This window comes from Lytechinus variegatus, chromosome 1, assembly GCF_018143015.1.
Source record: "Lytechinus variegatus isolate NC3 chromosome 1, Lvar_3.0, whole genome shotgun sequence".
Lineage (NCBI taxonomy): Eukaryota > Metazoa > Echinodermata > Echinoidea > Temnopleuroida > Toxopneustidae > Lytechinus > Lytechinus variegatus.
The window spans coordinates 50,432,116-50,459,215 of NC_054740.1; the positions used below are offsets into that span (position 1 = coordinate 50,432,116).

Consider the following 27,100-nt stretch of genomic DNA (forward strand, 5'->3'; position numbering starts at 1 on the left):
GAGGCAGAAATTGGATCAATTTGTAAACTGCCACACCATCTGAAGTATCTCTGGAGTCTAGAATCATGAGTGTTCTAATTATGATGTATATTCATGCATTCATTGTTTTCTTAAAATTTCAATGAGCTTCTCTTGTTTACAAATGACATTATGCAAATTTCCTGTAGAAAAAAAATTTACGACACTGATGGATTTCAATATAGTTACAATGAATTGGACGATTGATTGGATCAATCGTAACTCTTTGTAAGACAGGGCCCTGGTTTGAGAACAAACCTGTCATATCATAAGATATAACCTTTCTGGTGGAATCCCTAACAAATCTAGAATTTTTTTTGTTATTTTCTATCCTTTTCAAATAGTTATTTTGGATGGAGACCTCTTTACACAGCACTTGCTCAACCCTTTTGATAGTTGTTGGATTGCTGCAAGGTCCATAGGGACTATTTGATATCATACGAGGGCTTCATGATCAAACCAATGACATTTGCATAATAATGAATATCGTACAGATGATGTGGAGCGTTGTGGCCCTGTGGATTAGTCTTCCAACTTAGTAACTGAGGGTCGTGGGCTCATATCCCAGTCATGGCATAATAACCTTCAGCAAATTTTTTTTTTTTTTTATTTTTTATTTTTTTTTTTATCCACATTGCGCAGCACTCAATCCAAGAGAGATGAATGGGTACCTGGCAGGACTTTATTCCTCGAAACCCCAGGGTAATAATATCCAGGTCTTTGGACATAATGTGATATGTGCTAAACAAGAACTGATTTATTATCATTAACCAATTCCTGATGAAAGTTGCAGGCAAAATATATGAGATACCATATTGGCCTTCAATTTGATGTAGGCAAAAAATTGACCACCCCTTGTACACTTTCAGAACCAGTTAGTTGGATCAGTTGGTAGAATGTACTTCTCACAAACAGGTGTGGGGGGGTATTTGCTACCACCCTGTTCGGCGTTCAACATTTAGAGTATAGAGCCTCATCGGTCTGGAGCTGCACAGTGGCTGCCAGGCTCACAATAAATTGGGTAAAAAGAATTGTGGAATATTTCTAAACTCAGATTTCTATTACGAACATTAAAATATTATCTTAATCACAATCCCTGATTGAGAACTCTGGGATTGTATGGGAATCTTTATCATTGGAACACACAGTAGATTTATGTCATAAATATTTCCGAGAAGCTGATATCATTGTGGCAAGTGTGGTAGAAACTGATGGACAATAGCAGCAATTCTTAAGGGTTCACCACCCTCAGGCCTTGGTTTGAGATCTCAAGACTGTCTGAGCATCCAAAGACCACTCCATAAACCACATCTACAAGTTACTTCTGTCATTGCTTTATAAGCCAAAAATAGTGTAGATATATACCTCAGATGCCACAAAATTATCAAGAATATTACTAGGTCTACATTCTATACAAGTGAACGCAACTTTGTAAGTAACCCAAGTTTGGCAAGTTTTACCATTATGCCTGTATGATTTGCCTGGTATGATTTTGACAACCTCATCCATCACCACTATTTCCTCCTTTCTATGTTCTTCTGATATGAAAGGGTAGTTTTTTTTTTTTTTTTTTTTTGGCACATGAACACCTCAATATTACATATTGCTGTGGACTTGGAACAGATTTCAAATAATGAAAAGTAAAGGCAAAGAAATAGTCTTCTCCCTACTGCTTGTGGGGAAGGGTTAGTGTTAGATTGTCATAAGTCCCGGTTATGAGTGGGGGCCCTGAATTTGGTGCATTGAAAGAACGCCTGGCGGCCCCGTCCCCCCACCATGAGGATTCCTATGACTTTCCCAGCGGCCCCTTTCATTCCTGGCGTCGCTACCAGAGCGAGGGAAGAGGGGGATGACCCTTTAAGTTCATTATAGGTCTAGGGTATGGAGCTAGAGCTAGCGTATGGAGGTCTCTGGTCTGGGCCTGGCCCTGGACTAGGGCCTGGCGGACTAGGTCTACTCGAGGAGAGCTAATAAAATGTCTTGTCAGCTGTGGTGTTGGCTGAAAAAGACTTGTGCAATGCTTCTTGAAAGTGTCCATAAACAAGTCCTTACCTTCGCAAGGAAGCTTATTGAGAATGAGAAGTCCAGCTCAGTAGCTGCCCCTTTCTCAATCATCTTGAGAGCATCTAGTCTTTAGCCCTCCTTGCCCTTGTGCATAGCAGTGTTGATTGCTGCTTGCTCATACTGGAGATCAGCGATTTTGTGACTCTAGCAATAAGTTCTTGTCATTGGTAGAGACTCAGTCCAAGCCGCTCAGCTTCACTACGAGCGGATATCAGATACCCCTAGTACATCGCGAAAACCATACCGCTCCGGGCGGCCACGTCCAGCGCTGCAACTGTAAGCTGATAGTCGGCTGAGTGGTAACCAGTGCCGCGGCGAGGGTTACGGCCCGATCTAGTCTTCCTCGCTCCCGCATCCCCGACACGGAAAGCAACGTCCGGGGCCGAAGGGATGCACAAAAAATCCTCAGTCTTGAGCGGCAAACCGATAAAGTTCGAGACTTCTTTACTGATGGGTATAAGCCAAGAGTATTGCTTATCTGGGAGCGGACGTCCCGAAAGCAGGATCTATATACGGAACGTCCATCTTGATCGCAGACGGACGAGTTCAGGCGGAAGATTGACTTCTTCTTCGCTCATATTCGCTGCTAGCTACGTATACGCTACTGGTATACTGTTTTCGGCCCGAAGATGAGGGCAGTATTTAAAAGGCATGTTCCCACTAGTCGGAGTATCGCGTTTGAGTAAGCCAGAACTCTCTCGTACCCCTAATGGTGAATCTCTTCGATCGAATCCCATTTGCTGGGCAGCTTTCAGGGAATGCAAGGAGCTGCTACACTGTTAGAAAATTTATCCTTAAAATAAAAGAAGTTCCTGCAGCAGAGTCTGTTCTGTTGAATTGCAGAAAAGTTCCTGTTTAATGAATTTACAGAATGATTCTGTTATTAATTTCTGCATAATCGTCTGTTTATTTCCAGTAAAATCACGTTTTTTTTTTTTTTTTTTTTTTTTTTTTTTTTTACAGTGTATAAGAAATTGTTGGGGGAAATCGCCCCCAATCTCTTCTAATGAATTGGGTCGGTGGTAATCGAATTCCGAATCAGATTCTCCCACGATGGAAAACTATTATCTACGGCTAGTACGAGGCGAGTTATCATTAGCCCCAACTCCGCGATCTGTATGAGGCGATCTAGGCCTCTCTCTCTACGTCTAGAGCATTGAATTATGGTCTAGAATGAGTCGAGTTTTCATTAGCTCATTGTCTCGGGCGGCTAGGGGTCGGGATGGGTCGATTGCAGCACCCGATGGGGGAGGATCGCCTGCAAGGCTTCCAAGATCCAACTACTACAATTGTTAATAATTTCTCTTAATTATTATTATTTTAGACCGCATGTACGTAGAATAGATCTTAATTCCACAGCACTGCATGAACTCCTGCACAATTCTACAAGTACGATGATACACCAACCTGGTGGACTGTACTATAGATAACTGATGATGACCCGTCTCGGCGGGGTCTGGCAATGAATGGACTGACCGGTCACAATCCCGGGCCAGTCGAAGCTTCTTATAAAATATAGGGGTTGTAGTGAGTCGTTAACTCGAGCCTGATTGTCATTAGAACACGAGTGGTCATAGCGAGGCTTCTTCTTGCCCGCCCTATACTCTTTGATGAGGAGTTACCCCGATCGGAAGGAGTGTAAACAGCCTCTTCCGATTTATCCGTACCCTTGTCTACCTCCCGCCTAAGGGGCTGGGTGTCTGATTGTGTAGTGTCATTTGCCGGCGTTGTCTTGGCCGGGTTATAAGTGTTAGACTTCTTATTCTTCGGCTTTATCTTGGCCGCCTTATCATCGTGCTGTTATTATTTCTCGGCTTTGTCTTGACCGAGATAATGGCCCTCGGCTTTATCTTGACCGAGTTGATCTCCCCTTTTTATTGAGATCTTTAGGGTTGGAAAATAATAATGTTTATTTCAGTTATTTCTTCAGACATCGTGATTCATAAAAAAATTGCGCGGTGGCTAAACGTTTCGAGTGTACTCAACGACGTCGCGGTAACGAAAGAGGTTTTATGGGTCTCGTCCCGTGACGGGTTTCCCAGGCTATCTGATTGCAGTTAGCCTCTTTCGGGGAGTTTTTACCGGTGGCTATTCGAGTCAGGGTAACGAATAGCAATTTGATGAGATGGTATAGGTAAGTATAGCGCAGTGTAGTAAATTAGTCTGTTGCAATAAGGTCATGTGAAAACCATTTCAACAAATAGAGTACATCATTTAATTTTCTTCTGAAAATTATCATTTCATCTCAAAGTTACTTCAAATTCTATGCCATGTGGATCTAAAGCTAAATCTGCAGTGTATTAGAATATGCAGTGTATCACACAATGTTATGAACTCAATTATGAGCATATGAATATTCAATATTGTTGGCAGTTCTATAGAATATGTGCAGATTAATTCAGGTGTACTGCTAAGGCATCAGGTATATCAATTTCTCTTTTCAAGTTAGATTTGTTACTACAACAAACTTCTAAACTATCTCACATATTTGAATCATGCTGTAGTGTGGTTAATTATGCATATAAAGTATATCATATTCTACATGTACATGTACATATCAAACTTTACATTCTATATTTTCAAGTTTACAAAGTTGCAAGATATTTTAAATGTCAGACATTGCAAGTATGGAAAGAAAAATCACACATCACACCATACATAATTTCTGATGTTCCCCTTTTCAAGCATTGTAACCAATCAAATTTTGGAAGTAAACAAAATAATCAGCAGTGATCTAAATTGCTCTAGAATAATTACATATTAGATTTAAAAACATTCAGTGATTTTACATGTTGAGATAATTAGTCATCATCCAAAACTAATTAAAGTATTTTTTTAAGTTAGAGTGCTGATAACTGTAATGAAATAATTTGATCATCTTTAAAATCCCTCAACATTTGCTTCTTTACAATAACCAAAACTAGTTAAAGGTAAATGCTAGTTTTGGTAACGATATCAAAATGAGTTCGTACAGAATCCAATGAAATGACCACTAAAGTGTCTGTTTGTATAAATAAAACGCATGTGCCAAAGGATTCTGGAAGAAATTGTGTAATTGCTGAGAAATCAGCAAATAAGCACAGGATTCGGGTAGGGCGTCGGGCCCGACGCCCTGAGCAATAATTATACATTGTCCCACGTGCGCTTATCTGTGTTGGGGATTTTCGGTGTGAACATTTTTCAGCGTAGATTTCAAGATTTCACAAAGTCCAGTTAATGTAACTGTACCAGATCTAGATCCTCGATGATATACTTGCAATTAAGCCTTGTTTTACAGACTTTCTCATGAAATCAGTGTTAACTGCAACTACTGGAATTTCTCTTTAACATTGCGTGACTTCTGAGGACATGTATATGTATTCTTGGAGAAATGTGAAAATAGTGAGAATGAATTAATATTGCAATGTTAGTATCCACATCACTCACATGCTGTTAGTACCTCTATCTTTGTGCTGGTGCAAAATCTTATTATCTGCACAAATCAACTCACTGGATACTCACCCAAAACTTTCATACTCAGTCACTGGTCTAATAATTTGAGAAATCATGCAGGAATTTACAAAATAACAAAAACATCAAGATTGGTCGCATGCACAATGTAATGGAGGAAACGTGTAAATGGACATAGCATTACAGACCAGTTTTCACAGAGCAAAACAATCGAAGGAGCAATCCCACAAGGATTGCAAAGTCCGACATTTATTTCTAAGTCACCCAAAATCATAAATACGTGTTGTGGTCAAGATGCACTACCAAACATTCATGTACTTTTTCTAGTAATAATATTTTTTTAAGTTCAAGAAGCTTCTGTACATAATTATTGCAGAGGCACCAGAACAATATCTGGCAATGCCTTCAAACCAAAATATTTTTATAGCCCCTTTGAAATGATTCAGAGCTTATTAATTTATTTTGAATAATTACATCCCTGTGCGACTGTGAAAACTAGTCATAACATAACTACATACATGTAAATGCAGACAAAAGGAAATGATTGTTTTAACCTGGAGCACAAAAAGTTATCAATTTTAACTTAAACTGGGAGACTCCTCATTTGGTAATCTGTCCTCTTCAATCCTATGAGATGATATAGGTTTCAATATTGTATGATTGATGCATTTTCACCCACTGAATGTATGCACAGCATTATTTTTTTCTATGATTGTCAACATTAATTTTGACATGCTTCAAAGCTTGTACAACTGTCCAAGGCAATTATGCACACCAGTAAGAACCTGTGTGTGCATCTCATGTTTGTTATGATAGTATGAAAAACAAAAGATTTTGCCAACAATACATTTTTCAGAAAACAAGCAACATTGCTAAATTCATACATTAACTTTGGTCCAAATGCTCAAACAAATTGTGATCAATGATCCTCAAAAATTAAGGATAAAAAGTAATCTGAACTATGTTTGAAATAGTAACTTTTTATGCCAAGGTGGATGAGAAGGGGGGGGGGGGAACATACAATATGTACAATGACTACATGCTTTAGATTTGACAAGATGCAAGCTGACATGCAAACAAAGCATCATGAATAGCAACAGGATTTCAACAATAGACATTAAAAGCTATGGTTGTTTACCACATTAAGGGCACAACATGATTATTCATCGAGGGGTGAATAAAATACCTTTTAAAAATTCAGAGCCACATAAACATCTTTTTGTTATTAATTCTTATACATGGATTTCATCACAGACTAATCAATGAGGAATGCAAGAAAGCCACTATGAAGAAAACAAATAGTGCCTTCAAAGATTCATCAGGGGCAGATCAAAGGGTTTCAACAACAAAAATAGGAGAGAAAAAAGAAAAGAAGGGAAAAGAGAGGAGAAAAAAAAGAGGAAGATGATTGAATAAAGTAAGGTGAGGGGGAAGACTTGAAAAAAAAATTCATGTCACTATAAAAAGTTTCTCACATTGCAATTCGATGAAATACATATCTTGCTCAATAAGCTAATATGGAAACTAAAATATCAAGTATTAGAGTCAATATACAAATTATATTTCAGTTTGGACATCAACCTTTCAGTATTTTGTTTGATTTACAAATTGATTTTCAAAAAGTGCTCTGTAAAATGTTCACTTTATTGTCTGATTATCAACATTTTCAGCCCGCAGCGTGGGCTCGCATTATTCAATTTGTCAAGTACCTTTTCTCTTTGTGTGTTTCATAAGGTTCACAAAATATCACTTTTTAGGTTTGATTATCAAAACCAATCAGCTAGCACTGCGTGCTTGCATTTTGATTGGTGAGTAATGTAAACCTCTATTGTAATTCTACAACAAACTACTTAAAATCCCGTTTTCCTCAGTGACGTTTTATCAAAACTTTTAGCTAGCGATTTGCATTTACATTAATTGTCAAAGGACAAGTCCACTCCAACAAATAGTTGATTTGAATAAAAAGAGAAAAGATAAAAATCCAACAAGCACATCCACTTCATTCGTGCCTGTTCATGCTAAAAGATGCAGCTCAGACTATTGACATAGCTAAAAACTGCTTCAACTTTGATCAATTTCACTGGTAACAATTACTTCCCACACGTTCTCTCAAATCTTATGATTTGCTTTGGCCAAGGATTTGGGATAAGATAAGGAGAGACACATAAATGGTGTAAAAAAGAAAACCCGAAAAGGAAAATAAACAAAGAAACTTGAGAGAGTGGTAAAGAGAAAGAGAGGATCAATATGGAAAAGTCACTGTTGAGAATGGTAGATAACAGGAGAGAATTGAAGAGAATATAGATAAAGAATATGAAACAGACAAGGAGGGACAGAAAGGAGAGTATACACATAATGGAAGGATGTGGTAGAAAAATTAATTTGTTTAAAAAATGAAGACGATGCATGGGAAAGAAAGAGACATAGGGAATGACAGACATCAAATCAACAGCCCTTGTAAGCAAGAAAAACATCAACTGAAAAAAATGCTGTTGATGATAAAGACATCCTTTCATACCTATCTGCCAGGGATCTCGACTTGGAATGTAAGCTGTCGATCTCCCAGCCAGGTTTGGAGATGAGACCATGGTTGCCGACACGATGACCCCACACCTCCACAGCTAGTGATCCCTCCAGGGCGTGCTCTATGAACTCTTCTGTCACATTCACTGTGAATTCCTGCAACAGATTTAGAAATCCCATCAATCTGTAACATTACCAAGTACGACTATTTGAGTCCAGGGCTCGTTTTTTTTAAACCATCACATATCTAAATTCCTGGATAACTAAAATAAAAATGTGTGAAAATACAGCAATATTCCTAGTTTGTTCTCAAGATAAGACTTGCAATGGGTTTGTTACACAGACCTAAGTTAGAGTAAGTCAGGTTTATTTGCAACCAAAGTTAGTAACAAATTACAGGTATTGTAAGTTGGAAATCTCTAGCAAAATTCCCTGACAGCCCCAAAATTGTACATGCCACTGGATAAATATATAATCATAAAAACATTATCTCCGATAGTTACTTTCTTAATAAAATCACATTCTTGATAATTCAAAGGCTAAGCTTTGAACAGTAAACAATGCTTGTCAGGGTCCCTTGTCCTCAATTCATTTGCAGAAAACAAGAATTTTCTCGGAACAGGTGTACTAAAAATGTATTTTCCCAAGATTTGAACAGAAAAAATGTTTGCAATATTGAAATTTGCAACGTTGGACTCCCAACTCGAATGTGAAAAAAATAGAATATGGATTATTAATTATTCATTTTAACAACCCTTCGGGTTCCTAACAGAACATCTAGAATATAAACAAATTAAAATCTAATGCATACAGAGGATTCTCAAAGAAGTAAGACAGAAAAAGTTTCAAGTACTTTTGTATGGTTGAACTTCATAACACCCTTCGTAGCTTCAGGGCCCCTTCCAGGTTCATCATCAACATCAGGATTTATATAGGGTGGGACTACAGTAGGACCATCTTTGCCAAAAAAGGTATACTGGCAGAAGACAAAATGGGCTAGACTCAGTGGTAGATCATAGGCTTCCTTGATTTTTAACTGTGGATAAAAGAATGTGACAAGAATGAGCAAGGTTAAAGGTACATGTAAGGTTATTACATAATACATGCAGTGACTAGGATGCAGGCAATGCCTAATCTATACTTTATATCTCTTATATTCCACAATACGCTTGAAACATGGCACTTTGAAGTTTCTAACACACTCGTTTTACTTTTAGTCTTTCATATATATGTCTTCAAATAGAGATCAATAGGTGTGCCTGGTTGGAAAAAAACCAAAATGGTTTGGTTCTTCCAATTTACCAAAGACGGATGGACCGCCTGCCTGGCAGACAACATACTGATTCCTATGTTACCCTCTTCAAAGTTTGGCTGGTGGTGCAGACTGTTTTATTAAGATTTAAAGTGTCAACAACCAGTTTTAACTCACATTTCTGCACTTGATATTCCTGTTGTTCAAAAGAATTATGCACTTTACTTTCCCTATCGTTCATAAAATACATATTATTGCAGTGTTGATTGATATATAAATTCATTTATACGATTACAAGAACTAGAGTAAGTATAGTGGGAATTATTCCGTTCAGATGTACTGGTAAAATAACTATTTTTCCCTCGGAACTTTGCCCCTCGGGGTAAAATAATAATGCCTGTCCAACCTTAGATGAATAATTCCCACTTTAATCACTCAAAACCTGGTATATTTGTATATAATTTCTCATTTCGATAAGGGACATCCATCCTACAAGCTTTGTTTTTCAATAGACCCCTCCACTTTATCATTTTATAGGTACATGTCAAAATCTGCATATTTCGTGCAGATGATATATCTTTTCCAAAGATTGAAATGTAATAAAATGTAATGAATAATTTATGGAATATGAATAAATAAATCAATGAATAAAGCCATTGACACTTTACAATAATACAAGGTGCCACACAGGTTGTATACAAATATGTGTACGGTATTTGAAAAGGATTCTATTCAATTTACATGTTTGATACCTGCCAGCTATGAATCCCAAGAAAATGAAAGAACTGGAAGACAAAGGCTTACAATACGGACATTACATACCCTGCAGGTGAGAGGTGCTCCTACTGCTAGGCTTCCCTCAGGGTCTGGTTCTTCCGCCCCTTCTGATCCTCCAGAACTACCGTTAGAGGTGGTCGACTCTTCTTCTCCATTCACATCTGGTATAGACCCACTTATCCTTTGGATCTCTATGTTTAGTTTCCCAGCAACCTGTTAGTAAAATATAAAAACGATTGACCTCTATATGATCTGATATATCTCACATTGTGATGAAACTCACATCATCATCATCAACACCACCACCACAACCACCATCATCTATTCTCCGATGGAAGGCCCCCAATTATGGCTGTCAAAAGTTAGTTAAGTCAAACTCAGATGTAATTATTATTCTTATGATTGCTTTGACTAGCATATAACTGCTAAGAAGTAAGAACACAATTAATCTTAATGAAATAACAAAAAAGGAAATAAAAGTTGTAACTTGAAATAATATACAAGTACATTCAATAACCATCTGCAATACTTCAATATTAAGAATATTGTAAAAAACATAGCCATGCACTTAACACTGATCTATTCTCCATTAGTTTGTACTACTAGTCAACCATTCCTTGCATTAATCATAGCAATCCAATATGTCCATACCTCCCCTTGTTGGCTGATGATCGGCACACCGTAGTTTAGTTTCACATCATGAAATAGCACTTCTAGGAAGACATTAGCAACCCCGATGAGGCTGTGATTTTCTTGAGATTCGTAAAACGGATCTTCATCCTATTAGATGCAAAGGAAAAAACATGTCAAAGACAAATAACAATGACACTAATTCCAAAGTTTAGAATGGAATAGAATCATTATACATATTTCAAAGGAACAGCCATTCTTACAAGTATCAGCACACCGATGAAAGCTGAAGAAATGATGATACGCTGTCATAAAGATGCTGCAAAGTGTAAAATAGCTCAAAGGATGAAACAATGTATGGATGTACTTGTAGCAATGTGTATGGTACAATGGTACAAAGTTAAAAAAAAAAGTTCTGGGGCCCGTTGCATAAAACTTTTTACCTGAGAAAACTCAGGTTGTTTTTACCGGAGTTTTTGCCCTGTGTTAAAGTCAATGGCATAAATCAGACTAGACCAAAAGCTTCGGTCTCTGTTTTGTTGGTTGTTCAGCTGAACTTCATTGGCTTCACTCACCAAATACAGAGACCGAAGTTCTAGCGCGATCTGTACAGGGGACTCAATGGCTATATGTTTATGTACTTAAGATCGGATAAAACGGGGAAGTGAATTTGCGCGACAGCCGAGGTAAGTCACTGTTTTTGTTCCTTTTAACTTCATTTTTCTCCGTTTTTTGGCAATTGATGCCAAGAGGGAATATAAATTTGCACTCTGGTCACTATAATTTTCGAAATTTTTATTCATTAAAGACAAAAATTGAAAAGCCCCGACGGGGGGATTTTGCATTGCAAGTCCCCTAATGGTGGCTGCACGATAGCGAGCCGTCTGTGTACGAGGAGAAATAAAAAAAAATGTTAAAAAACTCCTCGAAACAGACGGCTGCCAGCTGTCTAAAATCAGACTAACCTTAGTTTTCAGTTTTTACCAGGGTTTTCTCAGGTAAAAAGTTTTATACAACAGGCTCCTGATGTTGTGTTCTACAAAGCATTAAAATAAATGTGGATATATTTGTTGGCCTCTTCTGTTAATGTAGGTTCAAGTAGCTGTATGAACTGACAATTAGATAAATTGAATTTACAAGTAGCCCGCATTTCAGACCAGGGGCAGAATTCTGAAAACTGTCGAAACACAAATATTCTTGTATCTTCATAGTACTGATAAAATCAATATTCAGAAAAAATATCCTGTACATGTATTAAACTTTTCTTGTAACTTTCACTGAGCACACATGATATCAGAGCTATTATATGCTCAAGCTAAAAGGTATTCTGAAAATTCACTTATCCTTTTCCTCATAATAGGAAAAAAAATCAGCTCAAACATGTACATCTGTACCAAATTAGCTTAGCATTTGTAATGTTAGATGATCGGATTATCAATTTTATTCAAAACCGGGGGGGGGGGGGGGGTGTTTCACGAAGATGTAAGTATGACTTTAATAGAGTCGCACATAAATGCTGACGCATAAATGTACATGATTTGCAACACGTAATCTTATTGATCAATACGCAGTATTGCGCACCCTCTTGGCATGATCTGACCAATGCGGTCATGCCTTTTATACTGCACGCAACCAGGCATTTAAATGCGAGTGCCACTTTAAGTAAACTTAAGTCTTTGTGAAGCACCCCTAAGGTCACTACATTACCATATAATCTCACATACTGTATATCGGTGCAAATATGTGACAACAAAATGATGGTTTATAATAAAAAGACTTGCATTTATGAAGAAAAACAATGTACAATCAAATTTTAAACACTGTACCATAGTGATAATAGTTCTGCATTCATAACTTTTTTTTCATTGAATTTTGTAGTTTTTGAGGTGAAGAGTTTTCTGACTCACTCGGTATAAATAAAGCCCCTGTACTGCTGACATTATAATATGAGGGATTGTGATCAAACGTATGAAAACAAATATCAATATTACAATGTTTTATAGAAAATTTCTATGCTTCTTGAATTTTGGTACTCTTTTTTTTTGTCCCTTCTTTTAGTTTCAGTTGTGCATAAATAACAAAAAAAAACTTCATGAAACAAGGGTCCTATTTCATAAAACGTGTCACCAATGACAAAATAATGCTATCATTCCCTGAGAACTCACTGAGTTTACATCAATCAAATTATACCAATCCAACACCTACCAAAGGAACAAGAACTTCTATTTGCCACTGACAATTCTCATGAAAGAGGGCTCAGTAATATGTAGCAATTATAATGTGGATGACAGACAAATATAGCATTCAAATGATTGTAAAGAAGACACAAAAGGAACTGGAAAGCAGATGAGTGGGACTACACTGTGGATCAGGTGCATGCAGCTACAGGATGGGTGCAGTGACACAGCACACTAAGGGTCAAAGGAGAGGTCATATAAAGGTCAAAGGTCACCTCTGATGCTGGAGAAGGAGTCTGAACATTGCTTGGAACAGGAACTGTCAAATTCTGGTCCTTTTCAGGATTGCCATTGGGTAAGAAATATATAGAAATGAACTGAATTAGATATTAGATACAGTATGTTGTTAAACGCATAAGACAAAAGGCATAAATACAAAAATTTGAAGGAGAAATGAAATATATGTACATGTACATGGATGCCTTTTTATCAACCTTAAAGGTAAATTCCAGTTTTGGTAACGATCTCAAAATAACTTTTTACAGAATCTAATATAATGACCACCCAAGTGTCTGTTTGTATGAATAAAAAATATGTGCCAAAGGATTCTGGAAGAAATTGTGTAATTGCTGAGAAATAAGCAAAATAAGCGCGGATTCGGTCATTTCTGTCGGGTCTTTATTCCAGCAATAATAATACACTGTCCCAAGTGTGCCTACATGTATCTGTGTTGGCGATCTTCAGTGTGATCGTATTTCAGCTTAGATTTTATGATTTCACAAAGTTCAGTTTCTGTAACTGTACCAGATCTAGATCCAGTCATGATTTAGTCATACTTAACCTTGGTTTACAGACTTTCTTACTGCAACTACTATCATTTAGCTTTGAAACCCTGAAACCAACAAAAGAAATGCTTTAGATACGTTATAATTGAAGATTTTGTGTAATTTCTTATTGTGCTCATAATAATAGAACGAGTGTATGTCATGAAATTAAGATGCTGTTTTCGGTCACTATATATCTCAAGTTTTTTTAAAGTCAAATCAATGTTAGTCAATGGAAAGTACATCCTGGTACAAAGTTTAAATATATGGGCAGAAAAACAAAAGAAATGAGTGAGTAAGGGTTTGGTGAAAATCCATCAAAGAATAACAAGAGTTTCAATTATTTTTATTTTTTATTTTGTGACATCACAAACAAGCAATTCCCCCATACATCATCTAAAACACACTTCATATAAAAATGTGATTTTCAAGGTAAAATGAATTCATTTGAAATTTTCAGCACCAGACACATAATTTCTCACCCCTTGTCATAAAATATTTTATTCATCATTTGAATAACAAAATTGGAGTTTATGGATTTCATGACACAAAACAGGCAGGATATTCCCCGAGGTTCTGAAAAAAAATCTGGGGAAAAAATGTAGCCAATGGTCTCCGCCGAAGTCTGAGGCGGCCTGGTTGGGGTTACAAGCTCTCGCATAGTAAACAAATCAATAGTGATTTTTCAAGGTGAGTCTGCATGATAGTTTTATTATTTGACTTTAAAAAGCAGATAAAAAACAGCATGAGAATATTTTGGGGCAAAGGATTTCACATTAAAAATAATCTTTTTTTTTTTCTTTTTCAAATCAGAATTACAATTTTAGTAGAGAATATCATGCCTGATAAAATGAGACAGCTTTTCACACATGATTTCAGTTTAGAAACTTCGGAAATACATGATTCCTTCACTCTTTGATGAGTTGTCATCAAATTTTCTTTCGATTTTGTTTTCTGCTTTTATTAAAACCAATCTATTTTGAGGTAAACTTTCAATTTAATAGTAACAATAAATGTCAAGAGATTGAATACTGAAATGGGTTAAAGTCATTTTGATTGGTTAACCATGCATGCTATCTCTCTTTGAAATGATCAATCAATCAGTTATAATGAAAGATTATAAAAATTAATACTGACTAAACAATTAAACATTTTCGTCAAAACATTTGAATGAGTGGGAAACTCAAGCTCACAAAAAAAAGTAAAGAGGAAAGAAGAAAATTGACATAGCAAGGGAATGAAGTATCAATTCAAAAGGATTTTTTTTTTTTCATAAAAAAAATTTACAAAGTACACTATATCATCAGAAGTTAACTGAGAGGTTGTTTTTCAATTACATGCAGTTAAGCTATATAATTGAAAGATGAATTGTTTCTTCACAGAAATAGTGCAATGACATTGAAAGGAAAAAGGTAAATCTATACTTCTTCTAACAACATGCGACATAGAGAACACGGTTTACTAATGAGCATGTTCATATGAATTCATTTATAGGTAAAAGAGAGAAAAAAAAACTCAAGCTTCATGTGCATGAACAAAGTAAACATAAGTTTCAATTCATCATGCCAGTTTTAAATGTGACATTCAAATGCATGCTCATGTGAATGATTTGAATAGATAACTACAAAAACACAAATTAACTTTTAGGGAATATAAAAACAAAAAACTTCCACCAAGTGTAACATTCAGAAAATAATCTGTGAAACAGTAACAATGGTGCAATCATTAGGGGAGGGGGTTGGTTTAAATTGGACTCAATCCCCCTTTTTTAAGCTAATGCATTGTCTGCAGTCTCCATGTACTTGTACATGCATGGGTAATAAACCAACTTTGACACAATTATCAAGACTGTATACTAACTATATAAAGAACAACTTTCTAGGAATGATAAATATACTATAGTCAACTTGAACATACAGACCACCAAAGAAAGGCAAGAAAATTGTCTTTAAGGGCAGATGCTATCTTTGTAGATAGTGTCTATTAATATAACTCAAATGAGAATTCTATCAAAAACAAGTGGAATGCCTCTGGCCGTCTCAACTGCATCACGCGATTCAACATAGCAGCAGTACTGACTTTGAAAACTACTATAACTCGCACAAGATGTTCAGTGATACTTGGTTACTCTTATTTCCACGTTTTATGAACTAAACCAATACACTTTATAGCTCTAGATAGGATGGTAATTCAACAAATACCCACAATGTGGCCAAAGTTCATTGACCTCACATGACCTTTGACCTTGATCATGTGACCTGAAACTTGCACAGGATATTCAGTGATACTTGATTACTCTTATTTCCAAGTTTCAAAAGTCAGATCAATAAACTTGCAAAGTTATGATGGCAATTCAACAGATACCCCCATTATTGCCAAAGTTCATTGACCTTTGACCTTGGTCATGTGACCTAAAATGTGCACAGGATGTTCAGTGATACTTGATTACTCTTATGTTCAAGTTTTATTAACTAGACCAACATACTTCTAAAGTTATGATGGTAATTCAACAAATATCCCCAATTCGGCCAAAGTTCATTGACCCTAAATGACCTTTGACCTTGATCAGGATGTTCAGTGATACTTGATTACTATCATGTCCAAGTTTCATGAATCAGATCCAAAAACTTAAAGTTTTGATTGTAATTCAACAGATACCCCCAAATCGGTCAAAGTTCATTGACCCTAAATGACCTTTGACCTCGGTCATGTGATTTGAAACTCCAGCAGGATGTTTGGTGATACTTGATTAAACTTATGTCTAAGTTTCATGAACTAGGTCCATATATTTTCTAAGTTATGATGACATTTCAAAAACTTAACCTCGGGTTAAGATTTTGATGTTGATTCTCCCAACATGGACTAAGTTCATTGACCCTAAATGACCTTTGACCTTGGTCATGTGACATGAAACTCTAATAGGATGTTCAGTAATACTTGATTAACCTTATGGCCAAGTTTCATGAACTAGGTCCACATACTTATTAAGTTATGATGTCATTTCAAAAACTTAACCTTAGGTTAAGATTTGATGTTGACGCCGCCGCCGCCGTCGGAAAAGCGGGGCCTTTAGTCTCTCTCTGCTATGCAGGTGAGACAAAAAACTAATGGTCTGTACTGACAAGTGGTCACTACAGCAGGTGTACAACCCCTGTCCATTACGGAAAGATGTGATGAGCCTAACTCGAAAAAGCCACATGCAACTTGATTTTCATACAAAACGTAGTGCGCATTAAAAAGACTTGTCAAAGATCTTTAATGAAGCAATTGATTGCAACTCTTTCTCCATAAATACAAACAAGGCACTTGACAGTGTAGATGGAACAGTCACTATTAGTTAAATGTTAAAAATTAAACAATACGTTTCCTTATTTGTGAATTAGTTGATGAAGAGAGAGAGAGAGACAGAAAGAGACACAGAGACAAAGATAGACAGACAGAAAAAAAGAGAAAAAAAATAAAAGAAAGAGCTATCCATGTGCTTTTCTACATGTACAACCGCAGTTAATCGATTGAAGACTTTCTGTATTTAAAAGGAAACTTTTTTATTGCAATGCTACATGTACATTTATATTTGTCCTAGTAGAGGATAGAAACATTTCTGCAATGTTGATGATGAGACATACATGTATAAGCGATTTCTTAATTCTTCTGAGTGAAGTAAAGGAGAAGCTTTCTAACATACATGTACACTAGCATGCCACTCTAATACATGACTTTGTGCACTCTTATGTCATCACAAGTAGAATAACTACATGTACGTATATATTCATTATAAGTAGACATTTCATGGGCAAAATGTAGCAAGGTAAAAAAATTTGAAACAGATTTCTTTAATAGATGAGTGGTAAAGAGATTATAATTCAAAAAAATATTGTCATTCTAAAATGACAAAATAATGTGAATAAATAAATCTGTAACAAATTTTTAAAGTCAAATATAATTGTTTGTTTCAAAATACAATTTACTCATGGTTTTAGGTGAACCTGCTGGGTCTATAAAATGAAAGTCGTAAGTTTGAATGATTTTTTTTTTACATTAATCCTATGTTGCTGTTTTTTTTCTTTCATTTGTTTGAAAATTTTTCTTTGTTCATTAATCATATTGGTTGGTTTGACTCAGTCCTATTTCAAACCATCAATAAAGTTAGTTTGGGACAAAAAACAAAAATGCATGTATGAGTTTGCTATTATCCTCACTGCCACTATTTCATTGCCAGAAAATCATTCTCTAATGTTCAACTACAGTTGCCTGAAACAGAGTGCATACATGTACATGTAGGTAGGCAACATATCATACAGTCTATACACATCAAAGTACAAGATTTCAAACCTTAAACAGTGGCAATGGCAATGGTAGTAGAGACATTGGAGATGCGAGCGAGTCCTAGCCAAAGATCGGCAAGCAATGTAAAAAAAATAAACCATGATGGCTATTTTATTTTCTACTCTCTAGTTATTATTTTATCTAATGTACTACATAACTATTTTCTTCTTCTTTTATCATATAATTAATATACCAGTAGTCATTAATACTCGATATCAGAGAAACCAAAATCATGAAAATTTGACTTTTTATCACCTTAATATTCATACTTGGATCCTAGCATGTTCCAAGGAACTTTATCTTTACAAAATAGGAGGGATTTTGAATAATAATAGACTTATATGAATAAATATTAAATTAACCATATTTTACCATTCACTATTTTTGGTAAATTAGGTTAACTTTATAGAATTTCAACAGTGTATGAAGTCATGTATGTTTTGTTCATATAATTTTTTAAGGAAAGGCCTACATCATTTTCAAAAACTCAATTACAAAATAATAAGATATATATGCTATAATTGATATTAACCTCCCAAAAAAATCAACCCCATCATCCTTTGCAAATTACAAATTTCATTAAAGGCATGGGCCGGGCTGAAAATAAATGGAGTAAAATTCATCAAAATCGGAAAACAAATAACAAAGTTATTGAATTTTAAAGTTTATAAATATTTTGTGAAAACAGTTATATGCACTTTGTCATGAATATTAACGAGGTGGGCTGATGATGTCAAATCCCCACTTTTTTTATGTAATTGCATGAAATCATAAATGTTTCAGTTTTCATGTGTAAATGATGTGTCTCCATTATGAGGATATAAGTTGTGGCAGTAAATACATGTAGGGGAAGGCGGGGTAAGTTGAGCATAGGGGCAAGTTGAGCCACCAGCCCCAGGCCAATAATGAATGAGTCAGACATTGTGGTGGTGTCATGTATTGATGACCCATAGCATAACCCCTGACCCCACCATATTGTTTTCAACTTTGAAACAAAAAGTAGTTTTTTAGAGGGAAAAATATGAATTTCAGCCAAAAAAGTAAAGAAGAGTGTGAAATAGATAGGTGCTTTATAAACACACACGTCTTTAAATATAATAAAGACATGATAACAACATTATTAGTCCAGGTATGGATCTTCATTCTTGTCACAGTCTTTTATATGATGGATGCATAATAAATGTGTGGATACAAAATTATCGCACTAAGTTCGGACTGGGGTAAGTTGAGCCAAACAGCATGGGGCAAGTTGAGCCATGGTAATTCCTATGGTAATGTATCTTAAAAAACAAACAAACCATAAAAATCGATTGAAATGCTGGCTGAAAGGAGCAAATTTACATGACTGCTCTTTTCCTTTTAAAGGATGTTAGTATTTATAGAGAATTAGCAAGTGAAAAGACTTTAAACAAAAAATTGACATGCTGGTTCTCCCCTCATACATTTTGTACATAGTTTTTGTGGCTCAACTTACCCCAGAAGGTGGCTCAAACTTACCCCATATATGGGGCAAGTTGAGCCATTTGACATCGTTTTTTTTCAAAGGTCATGATGACTTTCAGTGTGGGGATAGAAAGTTATATATAGGTGGAAAATATTTCAGAAGAATTAAATTTCAAGTCAAGGTACTTATTTCGACAAGATTATTAATCATATCAATTCTAACATGCAAAAAGCAAAAACTGTCACAACTTACCCCGCCTTCCCCTAACTAATGCACTTAATCAGTTGTCAATTCAATTGTTTTAGTTCTTGGTAGAAAGATTTTAAATAAACCTAATTTCATATAATACAAAAGAACAAGTGGGGATATGACATCATAAGCCCACCTAATGAATATTCATGACTACATGCCTAGAATTGTTTCACTGCAATAATGCAAATCTTTAAAATTCAATAACTGTTATCTGTTATCTGATTTTGATCAAATTTTCAGCATTTTGCTCTGTGAATTTTACATTTATTGAGATAGAAATATCTCCAGCCTGGATCATCCCTATAAATTAATGGCCTTATCCTAAAGAAATCATAAAAGTTTCTTCATGACTTATTTGTACTTCTACTGTTCTAAGAACAGCTACAAGACCTAAAAACAAAACAGAAATTCAAATTGAAAAGTATACCTGTGACTCAAAGAAGGAGAGCTTGCGAAGCGAATCTGTTTCTTCATCCTTTTGAGTGCAACAGGAATGCATAAACAGAACCAATTAGTTATATCAAATGTCACATTTCTTTTCCTTTTTTGGGGGGGGGGGCTTTTTTTAAGTAAGAGTTAATTTGTACTAAAATGTGTACAATTTAAGCCATAGGAATACATGAACACACAAGTCTCCCCATAAAAATGACACAAATAAATTATCTATATGAAAATTGTTCATATAAAAAAATATCTATATAAAAGACACAATGGCCACAGTTTGCTGATTTTAAGGTCACCTTACCAATGTTCTGTCCAAAGAAGTCATGTGCTTCTGATCTCACAATATTCTACTTCAATATAACAGCATACCTGATATACAGTACCTAACAGATGTGAGTACATCCCTCATGGACATGATGATTAACATAGTACAACTTTGTGCGTAGCTTCTTATAACAAGAATAAATTCTTCATGGTCAAAATAATTGATGTACATGTTAATGTATCATAAGAGGTGTGCTATATTTCGGGGTCAATGCTCGAGTTAAAACCTTGAGCTGCACTGATAATTAGATGTTTCTGAGAAGGAAGTACTCGCTCATGTGGAACATTGTATATGTACAAACAAAATACAAATGCCATCGATCATCAATAAATTTCAATGAAATATAGCATCTGTAAGATAAACAAAGATTAACACTGTACCACTGGATTATTTTCATCCATAAACCATATCTTACCTTTAATGGAATGCCTTTATCTTTTCTATCGTTGTACATATCACGCATGTCAATGATCTTATTCTCTAACTTTTCCACGGACCAGATTTGTGTACCCCTGTCCTTACGCTTCACCTGAATGGCTGGTTCACTCACTATTGCTCCCCTCTGACCAATGAAATTAAAGGTTACAAAGATACATGCAGTCAAGTCAGTTCTTAACATGAATATTTATCATCTTAAGTTTAATATACTTTTGAATGTGTGGATCTTTCCATGATATTCAAAACCATGCACATAAGATATAAAATATGAAAATACTTACCTGATTTTCTTATTTACGAGATAACTCATACATCTACTTGATTTGCTAGTTCAGCCCTCTGGACTGCCATACCCGAATAGAACTCCCAAGGATTTAAAAAGCGCGAGCGCGCCCTCTCCCGTTCAGGCTTACTACCCATGATCACCGCGCAACTAGCGTCCATCTTCCTCACCTTTCGCAAGCCCATACGTTGAAACATGTTGCTACGCAAGGCGGAGGGTCGGTGGGAGGGTATCAAGTAGATGTATGAGTTATCTCGTAAATAAGAAAATCAGGTAAGTATTTTCATAATTTACTTCAATAACTCCATACATCTACTTGATTTGCTAGACCAGCACGGACTCAAACCGTAGGGAGGCATGTTTTCAATTGTAAGCCTAAGAAAATTTAAAAGAAAAAACAAAAACAACGAAATTTAGGGAGAGGGGGAAAAAGCCGCAGCTGCTTTAAGCGCCGAAGCAGCAAATCTCGCCTCGCTGGACGGAATGTCCTTCAAGTAGAAAGAAGTGAAGGAGTTAGTTGAGCGCCAAAAGGCGGCCCTCAAAAATGTCCTCGAGAGGAATGCCCTGTATACTCAGGAATACTAAGTATCATGGGCCCTCGGCCTAGTGTCAGGAGAACAACATCACCTGCTGACTAGAGCGTAAGAATCGAAATTTGTTGAAAATTTCAACAAGAATCGTGATCGGAAAACTGAAGCTTTTAAGGCTCAGTAAGTGATCAATCGACCAACCTGAGAAGGCGAGATATCTCAGAACCCCTACCGAAATTTAAGCGTGCCGCTTGCTAGTAACTAGCATGCGACTAGCAGGGCACTCGCTTAATAAGCGAGTGCATGCTAGCGAACAGTCCCTGCTCGCTAAAAGATCGCTTAACTATTACTCTGCACGCATATCACACGCTTATTAAGCTAACCGCATGCTAGTTACTAGCATGCCGCAAGCTTGCGCAAGCTAGTCGCACGCTTCCCGCAAGCTTGGAAATTTCTGTAGGGGAAGCCTCCGCGTGGGAGAAAACGCCCAGAATTCGATATCTGTCTCAAATGCGTGAGGGCAGAAATCTGCAGAATTCTGATAGAGAGCTGTGGTAAAAAGTTACTAGCGGTCCGAAGGGGACCAGGAACGACGGAGAGTAGGGATTTAGGAAGAAAACCACTCGTAAGGCAGACAAGGGTCGAGAAAGCGACTGAGTGCCATCCTGTTAATAAGGAATGCCGCGGACATGTTGCCTATGTAGAATAGAGCAGTCTGGTCAAAACAGCTCAACCGGGCGTGTCAGGGATACAGCGCGGTACACATCACGACAAAAGTGTGTTAGACCGAGTGATCGAGAGAGAACTCAGGATCCCCTTTCTCCCATACTGATTGAAGCACCCATCTGAGGGTGCAGTGCCCGCGGTGGAAGAGGTGGCTTGGCTCAAGCCACCATCGCCGAGAGAGCCCGTGAGGCTAGGCTGCGATGGCTGTCCGCTGGGCGGGGGAATCCCTAGCAGCAGCAAGTGTACGCCAGAGGGAGCTGGCGAAAAAAAATCTGTCACGATATTACGTGTAAACGACCATCAAGAGATGCTCTAAACGAACAGACATCGCCAGATATGATACCTCAACCGTTACATTCCCAACGGAATCGAATGAGGTAGCAACGGCCCTGTCCTATCAAGTTAGGGACGGAAACTGGCTAAGAGTGTCGAAGTCCTCGCTTGAAGAAACAAGCGAAGGAGACTTGAGGAAGTAATCACAAAATTTCCATCAGTCTGCGGTGAGAACCAGTTGTTTATGAAAACAGTCACAAGGCCTGTTTCTCAGGTGATCGTAAGAGCGAGCACCGCCGGCGCCGGTTGCGGCAGCGTGGAACAGTCCGATATCGGTAAGATAAGGAGCTCCAAAAAGCTGCGGGGGGGGGGGGGGCGGCAAAAATGACGCCCTAAGCAGCGGGGGATGAGAATCTAAATTTCTAAAAGAAGAACTCCAGTGAAGTAAATCACTTACATGGAGAGGCTCATCCACAGTCGGCCCGAGAGAAGGCGGGTCGTAGTGATCGTGGTTAGGAAGGCATAAGCATACATCCATCCACTGTTACATCATCCTCGGTCGTGCGGTGACCCTGGCCACATGCCTTGCATGGAAGGAGGATGAAAGCAGCATGCGGGGCGACTCGAGTGTGCCGTGAAAAAAATTTCTAAGAAAGAAGCCGATTCGACTAACGGGCACGGTAAAGACATCCACCGTAGACCACTCCGCACAAGGAGGGAGCGGCGGAGACGCCCGCAAGATTGACCCACATAGAGGGCAGTCTATAAGATAGACAGTTAGAGCTCGACCGATGGTCTGGCGGTGTACAGTTTGGTGTGAACTCGCCGACCCGGTACGGTGGGTGTGCCCAGAAAGTAGGCATAGAATGCCGACAGAGAATCCTGGGGCTTTAAACAAGTTTGAACGCACGTACATAGCCAACAATCTCATGAGATGTACGGCGGTTACTTTCCTCCGAGATGATGTTTACCCAACCGGGAAAGACTCGGGGAACAGCTGTGAATGTCAACAGGAGGGATATCTAGCATATGAAAAGCTGATTCCTTCCACGTATTCGGTGCGGGTGCTGCCGGCGGTGTCCGGGGGGACGACCGGTGATGGCAGCTCGGGCAGGGTTCGTACGAGCCGCCCGAATACGAGACAAATAGGTTAACATAACCATAATGCATCGGGTGGTGAAGGCATAGCGATTATTAAGCACAGGAGAACTTTTAATCGCCGTGACATTCAGATCCGATATACATACTCATAAGCTCGGAGAGCTATGAGATAGTGAGACATACCGCTGAGCGGTGATGGTGCTCATATCAGAGTCGCCCTCTCTTCAGCGGCGATCGCTGGAGAACGGGTGTCTGTACTATAGCCCTGACTCTGGCGTTGCAAGGGTAGGAGCTAAGTAAGACAGGGCACCCTTACTTTCGAATAGAAAGTGAGGTTCAGGCCAGAAAAGCGACGGTCCCGTCGCCTGGGCGGACGGTCCGCGGACGTGATAGGTTGTCCTCTCAAAGCAGCCAAACATTCTCACGAGAGAAGTGCGGCATGCGGTATGTAAGAGATTCATACCTCCAATCTACGGGCCCGCTTAGGGGGAAGAATGGAGAGGGTTACCGCTGAAGGAGTCGTCGCCGTATGTGAGCTTGACGTAGAGGGCGAATTCGGGAGTACCTGCATAATAATCGCCCCCCCCCCCTGCCTCTGCCTTCTCGCTAGCCTCGAGAGGCTTGAAAATTTCAAAGACGGCGGCGCCGGAGCCTGGCGCTTCCGGGCAGCAGCAGAGCGGGGGTGGGTTTACACCCACGGAGCTGGCGGCTTCCTCGTCGTAGGAGCCGCCTCGTCTAGAGCGACCCCGTCACTCTCCGAGACCCCCAATTCGGCCGATTGAGCTCGGAGCGCCTGAAGAGGCGGGGCGAGAAAATATGGACTCCCTTGCTTCATCAATACCCCCGCTCGGAGGGTAGATGTGAGGTAGATACTTGTCAAGCAGCGCCTGAGCGCTTACTGAAAAGTCGCCCGCGGGATAGGGGTTGTCCTCGTAAAGGGAGTCTCGCTCTATGGACTGAACCGGGAGGTTGTCCAGTAAGCGCCGGGGTGGCCCCGCGTGTCGGCTGGGACACGTGCTCTGAGATCGACGAAAATGCTGGAAAGCACACGCGATCTTGGGGCACCCGGTTAGTCGGTGCACTGGCTGGCGATTTAACAGAATCGCTCGAGGATTTCCCGGGTGTCTGGTGGTTATTGCCCACTTGTCTCGCTTGATGCTCAGGGGCATCAGCGGGGTGAGTAGACGTCGAGGGTGGGGTGAACCCGCACTACTCGAAAGCAGAATGTAGCAGCATGAATAGCTGTGACATCTGACCACCGACACAAGGGTCTGAAGGAGGGACGCCCATGGCAACAGGGCTGGCCGACCTCACCTTCGACCTCTTCTTCTTCGCGGCCTCCGCCGGTGTGGCCGGGGCAGAAGAAGGCACAAGAGGCACGGGTGATTTCTTACGATTTGCCGCCCCTGGCAGGGCGGCCGTCAACAACGAAACTTCACCCGAATCTGACGGGGTCAGATTGTGGTCACAGTCTGATGTGTGACGCCTCTCGCGGTAGCAGAATGTAGCAGCATGAATAGCTGTAACATCTGACCACCGACACAAGGGTCTGAAGGAGGAACGCCCATGGCAGCAGGGCTGGCCAACCTCTCCTTCGACCTCTTCTTCTTCTTCTCTTTCTGCGGGCTCCGCCGGCGTGGCCGGGGCAGAAGAAGGCATGAGAGGCACGGGTGATTTCTTACGATTTGCCGCCCCTGGCAGGGCGGCCGCCGACAATGAAACTTCACCCGAATCTGACGGGGTCAGATTGTGGTCACAGCCCGATGTGTGACGCCTCTCGCGGTAGCAGAATATAGCAGCATAACATGTATGACTGTAACATCTGGCCACCGATAAGAGGGTCTGAAGGAGGAATGCCCATGGCAACAGGGCTGGCCGACCTCTCCTTCGACCTCTTCTTCTTCTTCTTATTTTGCGGGCTCCGCCGGCGTGGCCGGAGCAGAAGAAGGCACAAGAGGCACGGGTGATCTCTTACGATTTGCCGCCCCTGGCAGGGCGGCCGCCAACAACGAAACTTCACCCGAATCTGACGGGGTCAGATTGTGGTCACGATCAGATTGTGGTTACAGTCTGTGTGACGCCTCTCGCGGTCAGGGGCTGGGCGATCTCTCCCGATGCTGTCAACGGAGGACGACTTATACGGCAGAGATCCTGACCTGTGCCGGGGGGAGAGAACCGCACTCTCCCTCCGGACTTCTGGTGACCCGGTAGCCGGTGGGTCGCATAGCCCTATGGGTGCTGCGGCGGCAGGACCTAGTTTAGGCTTGGAAGCCTTGGCTACCACTTTTTCCTTTGTCCGAGACCGTGGCACCACAGTCTCGGCCTTCCTTCTCTTAGCATCCGACCGCAAATTCGGAATGCTGATCGACGCACCCTCATACTCACCGCCGCTGGGCGCTCACCGCGGCGTCCCTCCTGCTCGCCTGGAGGCGGCCGACTTCTGTAACTTGCAATCGGGACGGTCCCCGTGGAGGGCACCAGGTCCTCTGGGGCTGTGTTAGTCCCATTCAAAGATACCTCTCTCTACCCTGAAAAAGGAAAAACAAGAATTTTTCTTTTTCTTTTTTTTTTTTTTTACAAAGATCTCGCTTAGATTAAAAGTGGAGACCGGAGTGGTCTTTCCCTCCTCCTAAAAGGAGTTTGTTTGAGCAAACAGAACAAAACAAGAGGGGAGGGGTAGGGAGGAAGAAGAACCTAAGAATAGTTTAGGTATCTGCCTGTAAGAAAATAAAAAGGAGGTCGGAGACTTTGAAAAAAGAACTCCTACAAGGTTCCCCTACTATATTCTCTTTTTTTTTTTTTGTGCCCGAAGGAAAAATTCGAAACAAAAATTCAAAAATGAATGCAAGTTCAGAAGAGAAAGAAGTTTCCACCTGCGAAGAAACACAAAAACAAGCATTTCAGAGCAGGAAGAAAAGGGATTGAGAGACAAATAATTCCTAGATAAGAGAAATTTTACGATAATTTCCAAGAGGAAAAAAAAAGTAACCTCCTGTGGAAAGGTAAAGAAATTCAGAACAGGAGGAAGGAGGAACGTCTCTAGTAACGATTCCAAGAGGAAGAACGACACAGTAAATCCTCAAAGGGAATCGTAGAGCCCGCCTGTCGAAATAAAAAAATATATAAGACTAGGAGGGAAGAGGGAATTGAACGAAGAAAACAATTCCGGGACAGGTCAAAAAAATTTCTAACAGGAAGGAGACCCCACCTGTAAAGAACAAAAATTTTTTTTTTTTTTTTTTA

The 27,100-nt window shown here is 39.2% G+C and overlaps 1 protein-coding gene across 7 annotated transcripts in view; it reads right to left on the reverse strand.

Moving 5' to 3' along the window:
* LOC121415808 (kinesin-like protein KIF13A) overlaps positions 1-27,100 on the reverse strand; it is a 129,728-nt gene that overhangs the window by 18,822 nt on the left and 83,806 nt on the right. For 4 of the 7 annotated variants that reach the window (XM_041609143.1, XM_041609177.1, XM_041609186.1 and 1 more), the window contains exons 20-28: positions 20,922-21,068; positions 20,165-20,212; positions 18,048-18,101; positions 13,167-13,226; positions 10,736-10,864; positions 10,130-10,297; positions 8,909-9,091; positions 8,051-8,211; positions 5,584-5,610 (exon numbers count right to left, since the gene is read on the reverse strand). In XM_041609143.1, coding sequence (XP_041465077.1) covers positions 5,584-5,610; positions 8,051-8,211; positions 8,909-9,091; positions 10,130-10,297; positions 10,736-10,864; positions 13,167-13,226; positions 18,048-18,101; positions 20,165-20,212; positions 20,922-21,068 — 977 coding nt within the window. The remainder of the gene's footprint in view (positions 1-5,583; positions 5,611-8,050; positions 8,212-8,908; positions 9,092-10,129; positions 10,298-10,735; positions 10,865-13,166; positions 13,227-18,047; positions 18,102-20,164; positions 20,213-20,921; positions 21,069-27,100) is intronic. The other 3 variants (XM_041609152.1, XM_041609159.1, XM_041609168.1) reach the window with 3 other exon arrangements.